General features: G+C 61.2%; 2 protein-coding genes across 2 annotated transcripts; both read right to left on the bottom strand.

Moving 5' to 3' along the window:
* Positions 1-267: 267 nt before the first annotated feature.
* Positions 268-2,254, bottom strand: LOC121364578. Its single transcript, XM_041487962.1, has 2 exons — positions 2,176-2,254; positions 268-1,882 (listed from the first exon to the last, which is right to left on the bottom strand). The coding sequence occupies exons 1-2, from the start codon at positions 2,188-2,190 to the stop codon at positions 935-937; spliced, it is 963 nt and encodes a 320-aa protein (XP_041343896.1). The 5' UTR covers positions 2,191-2,254; the 3' UTR covers positions 268-934.
* Positions 2,255-2,889: 635 nt separating this feature from the next.
* Positions 2,890-5,862, bottom strand: LOC121364577 (the record flags this gene model as incomplete). The annotated part of the gene is made up of 2 exons (XM_041487961.1): positions 2,890-3,353; positions 5,478-5,862. Coding segments are annotated over 2 exons (849 nt in total), but the record flags the coding sequence as incomplete, so codon positions are not given.
* Positions 5,863-5,959: the final 97 nt, after the last annotated feature.

Below are 5,959 nucleotides of genomic sequence, written 5' to 3'. Positions count from 1 at the left end.
GCCCTGGGGAGCAGAAAATGCCCTTGCAATGCCCTAATTGGGACCACCATAACCCCGGTGGAAGGCAAAACATGGAAGATTATAGAGCATTAATCGTCAGGGGCAATTAGGGAGGCTGTTCCCCCCAAACTCAGAACGCCCACAAGGCATTTGCTGAACAACAAAAAGAGGAGACTCCAGGTGAGTGGCTGGAGAGGTTAAAAAGAAATACGAGACAATACTCAGGGATAGACTCTGATATCATAGCTGGACAAGCTTTATTGAAGATAACCTTTATCACTCGTGCTTGGCTGGATATAAGGAAATGCTAGAAAGACTGGGGGAATGGCCGGATAAGGGATTGAATGACCTGATAAAAGGAGCCCAGAAGGCCAAGGTACAGAGGGACAAGGGGAAAGAGAAAATAATGGCAGCTGCTATTGCTGAGGGGAACCAGCATGCAAGGACCCACCCCAGAGGGAAATGAGACCCTGCCAGGGCAAGGCAAACGGGTGCAGGGCGAGGATAACGGGACCAGAGCTCCCTGGGGGAGAGGCCCTAAAAGGGGAAAGGGCAATTGAACAACCGAGGCCCAATCTGTCACCAATGCAGGGAAATTGGGCATTGAGATGAAACTGCCCACAAAGGGAAAGGGACCTGAAGGTTTTTGAGGAGGCTCAAGAAATGATCTGCTGTACCCATGATGGAAAGCTGCCTCATTCACCACCCCCAACCCGTCAATGAGTGTCCCTGAATGGCCCCAGAGTGTCCCAAGAGTGTCCCCAGTGACATGACCCCAGGAATTCCCATCAGGATTTTGGGCAATTTTAATGAAAATTCCCAGGAAATTCCCCAAACTTGTCTCAAATCTCTGGCGGGGAGGAGGGAGTAGATAGGTGACACCAGTGATGTCCCTGATGATTTCACCACCCTTGATGACATCACAGCGGTGACATCACTGTCCCTGCAGTAACTTCGGGATGGCCTCGGCGGCTTTTTGGCACTGCATGGCCACTGCACGGCCACCAGAGCTACCAGACCTACTCGAGAGGAGCGTGCGGATGTTCCCGAGTGTTCCTAGCAGGTGACATCTGGCCAGCCGGGCGCTGGCCTTCCACAGCCGCTCGGCCTCGGCCACCGCAGCCACCAAGCTGTTGGGGACTTCAGTTGTTGGGGACATCCCCTCCAGGGAGGCTTCGATGGCCCTGAGCCGGCGCAGCAGCTCGTGGGGGAACGCGGTGGCTTTGTCACACGCAGCCACCAAGCGCTCCAGGGGGCCCAGGGCCCTCTCTGCCCGCTGTCCCCTCCTGGTGGCTGCCTCTGCCTTGTTGGCGGCCACCACAGCCTCTTCCATGGCCTTCGTGGTCGCCTCCACCTCATTGGCAGCCGCCTCCATACCGGCATCATGCTCAGTGATGGCTGAGGCCATCTTCTCCTTGGTCAGGACCAGCGGCAGCTGCCAGGCCGCATCCCACAGGTTGTGCAGAGATGTCCCCCAGCGTTCACCCTTGACCCGCTGCTCCCTGGCCTGGGTGTTGGCGGTGGCCGCAGTGGTGGCCTCCCTGGTGGCCGTGTCCCTGCAGGTGTCACGGAGCTCGCTGGCCTCCCTGGCCAGCCGGGTCCAGTTGTCCTCGAACGTGGCCACCGAGTCCCGCCAGGCGCTGGCCGCAGCTGTCACATGGGCCCAGGTGGCCCCTTGGTTGGCCCTGAGGGCAGCCAGGGCCCGGCCCAGGGAGGTGACACCGGGGTGGCCCAGGGTGTCCTGGAGGTGATTGATGAATGCCTCCAGGGCCTTGTGCAGGGACCTTGGGGACACGGCCAGCAGCACGTCCCCGTACATCCAGGCCACGGTGGCTGCCAGCTCACCCAGCCTGGCCACCACGTCCACCAGCAACTGGAGCAGCTGTGGAGGGGACAGGGGAGGTGACGGGGACCTTGTGGCACTTGTAGCCTTCTGGGATGGTCCCTCTTCCCTCCTGGGGTTCCCATTTGTGTGCTCCCTGGTGGGCTCTGCTGTCCCCTCTGTCCCTTTGTCACCCCCTCGTCGCCTCTGCCACCCCCTGCCACCCTCCACTGTTCCCCCCTGCCACTCTCGGTCCCCACCACCCCTCTGTCACCCCCCCGTTCCTGCCACGCTGCTGTCCCCTTTGCCATCCCCTGTCCCCTCCTGCTCCCTCTGCACCTGGATTGTCATACCTCACAGGGTTCCATGGCCTCAGAGGACAGGACAGGGACACGCCTGGGGGACACTCGGGTGACACGCAGGAACGCAGGAATGTGGCCCAGCCGGCAGTAAACAGGAAGAGGTGACATCACCACCCCAGCCCCGCCCCCCCTTCTGCGGGTGCTGGATGGCCCCCTGATGGCCCCCACGGCACCCCGATGTCCCCTCAGGGTCCCCACATGGCTGCAGTGTCCCCTGAGTATCTCCAACAGGACCCTGATGTCCCCTCAATGTCCCCAGCAGGGCCCTGTTGTCCCCCAACAGATCCCCAGTATCCCCTCAGTGTCCCCAACAGGACCTCAATGTCTTCCCTGATGTCCCCAACAGGAGCCCAATGTCCCCAGCATTCCCTCAGGGCCCCCAACAGAGCCCAAATATCCCCCCAGTGTCCCCAGTGGGACCCTGATGTCCCCTGAGTGTCCCCAACAGGCCTTGATGTACTCCCCGTGCCCCCAGCAGGGCGCAAATGTCTCCTGATGTCCTGCTGGCGACACTAGGGGACACTGGGATCCTGTTTTGGTCACTGTGGGGACATCAGGGACATTGTGGTGACCCAAAACAGGACAGGGGATGTCAGGGTGGCCTGGCGGTCCCCAAGGGAAGGACACGGGGATGTCCCCAATGTCCCTCAGGGTGTCCCTGTGCCCCAGCGGTGACAATGCCACCCCCCTGTCCCCAGCCCATCCCTACCCCTGCCCCACCAGCGCTCTATGGGCCGCCTCCAGCCTCCGCGCCACCTCCTTGTCCACCTCCCTCCACGTCCCTACGATGTCCCCGAGCGCCCGGGCAGCGCTGGGGAAGCCCTGTCCCCGTGTCCCCCACGGCGTCACCTCCCTATCCTGGTTGACAGCGGCCACCAACGTCTTCAGGTCCCGCGTCACCTTCTCCAGCCGCCCCAGCGCGTCCGCAGTGGCCTCGTTGGTGGCCGCGGCGGCCTCGGCGCTGGCCCTGGTGGCCGCCACCCGCCGGGCGCGGTCCCGCAGGCGCAGGGCCATGTCCCGCTGGTGGTCCGCAGCGGTGGCCAGGTGACGCCGCGATGTCCCCAAGCCCCGCCAGGCCACCTCGCAGGACACGGCCACCACAGTCAGGGCCAGCAGCAGGTGACAGTCCTCGGTCACCCCCAGGGCGGCGCGGGCCGAGTCCAGGGACACTGCAGGGACATGGGGACACTGGACATGTGGCACCAGGGACACGGCAGTGCCACCTGTCTAGTGCCACCAGACTGGTGGCACCAGGGGCAGAGCAGTGGCACCAGCTCCATCCCAGTGCCACCAGTTCTGTCCCACTGTCACCACCTGAGTGCCACCAGCCCAGCGTCACCAACCCAGCTGCAGGAACAGTGTCCTCAGTCCTGTCCCAGTGCCACCATCTCAGTGTCCTCAGTTCCATCCCAGTGCTTCCATTCAATCCCAGTGCCATTCAGCCCACTGCCACTGCCTCATTGTCCCCATACCATTGTCAGCACCCCAGTGTCACCAGATCCATCCAAATGTCACCATCCCAGTGTTCCCAGTGTCACCAGTTCCCTAACAGTTTTCCCAGTCCTGTCCCACTGTCCCCCATCCTGTCCCAGTGTCCCTGTCCCAATGTTCCCAGTTGTCTCCCAGTGTCACCAGTACCATCATTGTGCCACCAGCCCAGTGTCCCCAGTCCTGTCCCAGTTGCCCCATCCCAGTGTCACTGGTCACCTCCCACTGTGCCCAGTTCCAGCCCAGTGTCCCTGTGCTGGTGTCACCACCCCAGTGCCAACAGGGTTGCTCCAGTGTCACTACCCCAGTGTCACCAGTTCCATCCCAGTGTCACCACCCCAGTGTCCCCAGGGCTGTCCCGATGTGACCAACCCAGTGTCACCATCCCAGTGCTCCCAGTTCCAGTCCAGTGCCACTGCCCCCTTGTCTCCATACCAATGTCATCATCCCACTGTCACCAGATCCATCCAAATGTCACAATCCCTGTGTTCCCAGTTCCCTCCCAGTGTCACCAGTCCCATCCCAGCGTCTCCATCCTGTCCCAGTGTCCCTGCAGCAGCGTTCCCAGTTGTGTCCCATGTCCCCAGTCCCTTCCTGATGTCTCCATCCCAGCGTCCCCTCCCAGTGTTCCCAGTTCCATCCCAGTACCCCAACCAAGGGAGTCATCCCAGTGTCACCAGTGCCACCCATGGCACCAGCCCAGTGTCACCAGTTCAATCCTAGTGTCCCCAGTTTCACCCCAGTGTCCCCCATTCTGCCCCAGTGTCCCCATCCCAGTGTCACCAATCCCACCCCAGTTTCCCCAGTCCTGACCCAGTATCCCCTATCCCATCTCAGTGTCCCTGTCCCAGTGTTCCCAGCTGTGTCCCAGTGTCACGAGTTCCATCCCAGTGCCACTAGTTCTATACCACTGCCACCACCCAATTGTCCCCAGGGCTGCCTCAGTGCCACCAGCCCCATGTCAACATTCCAGTGTCACCAACCTAGTGTCCCCAGTTCCATCCCAGTGCCACCACACCCGTGTCATCATTCCAGTGTCACCAACCCAGCGTCCTGAGTTCCATCCCAGTGCTCCCACTGCCAGCCCAGTGCCACTGCCCCATTGTCCCCATACCAATGTCACCATCCCAGTGCCACCGCCCCATTGTCCCCATACCAATGTCACCATCCCAGTGCCACCGCCCCATTGTCCCCATCCCCAGTCCTGTCCCACTGTCCCTGTCCCAGTGTAACCACTTCCATCCCAGTGTCCCCATCCTGGGGCAGGGGAAGGTTTCCACTGGTCGGTAGGGCTCCATACTGGTCTGAACTGGTCTGTACTGGTTGCTGCATCCCCTGCTGCCCCATGATGCTCTACACTGGTCCATACTGGTCTATACTGGTCTGAACTGGCCTATACTGGTCAGGGCAGGGGAAAGTCTCTCTTGGTTTGTAGGTATTCATATTGTCCATATTGGTCTGAACTGGTTTATACTGGTTCATACTGGTCTGAACTGGTCCCCACAGCTCTGTACTGGTCCATACTGGTCTATAGTGGTAGGGGCAGGAGAAAGTCCCTCCTGGTCTGTAGAAACTCACACTGGTCTGAACTGGTCTGAATTGCCTCCCACTGTTCTATAAAGATGCATACTGGTCTGAACTGGTTTATACTGGCCTATACTGGTTCATAATGGTCTCTACTGGTCTATACTCGTCCATACTGCCTCCCACTGCTCTAAACTGCTCCATACTGGTCTATACCAATCACTGCTGGTCTGTAATGGTTTATACTGGTTTATACTGGTTTATACTGGTTTTTTACTCACACACGGCCCCGCACAGCACCATCAGCCCCATGGTGACCCCGTGCCCAGCCCGCAGCCAGCGCTGCCACCGCCGTGCCCGTTCCTCCTCGCGTCCCAGCGCCGCCGCTGCCGCCTCGGCCATGGCCGCGAGCCACCAGAGCCGCTGCTCGTCCTCGTCCCCCAGGGTCCCCAGGGCCACCGCCGGGGCCACCGCGGCCTCCTGGGCTGCCTCCAGCCCCTTCATGGCCACCTGGGCCTGGCTCAGCGCGGCCTCGGCCTCAGCCAGTGCCACGGGGACGCTGTCCGGTGTCCCCAAGGCCTCGGCCAGGGCCACCAGGGCTGCCAGGGCCCGGTCCTGTGCGGCCACCGCTGGGGCCACCTCGGGAGGGAGGGCAGGGTGTGACACCTGGGGGACAGAAGAGGGGGGTTAGGAGGGTCCCAGAAGGGGTTTGGGGGGTCCCCGGTGAGGTTTTTGGGGGATAGGGGGAGTGCAGGGGGGGTTT

This window comes from Pyrgilauda ruficollis, unplaced genomic scaffold, assembly GCF_017590135.1.
Source record: "Pyrgilauda ruficollis isolate IOZ18807 unplaced genomic scaffold, ASM1759013v1 scaffold854, whole genome shotgun sequence".
Classification (NCBI taxonomy): domain Eukaryota; kingdom Metazoa; phylum Chordata; class Aves; order Passeriformes; family Passeridae; genus Pyrgilauda; species Pyrgilauda ruficollis.
Note: the sequence above shows the minus strand (reverse complement) of the source record. Positions and strands in the feature narration are given on the sequence as shown.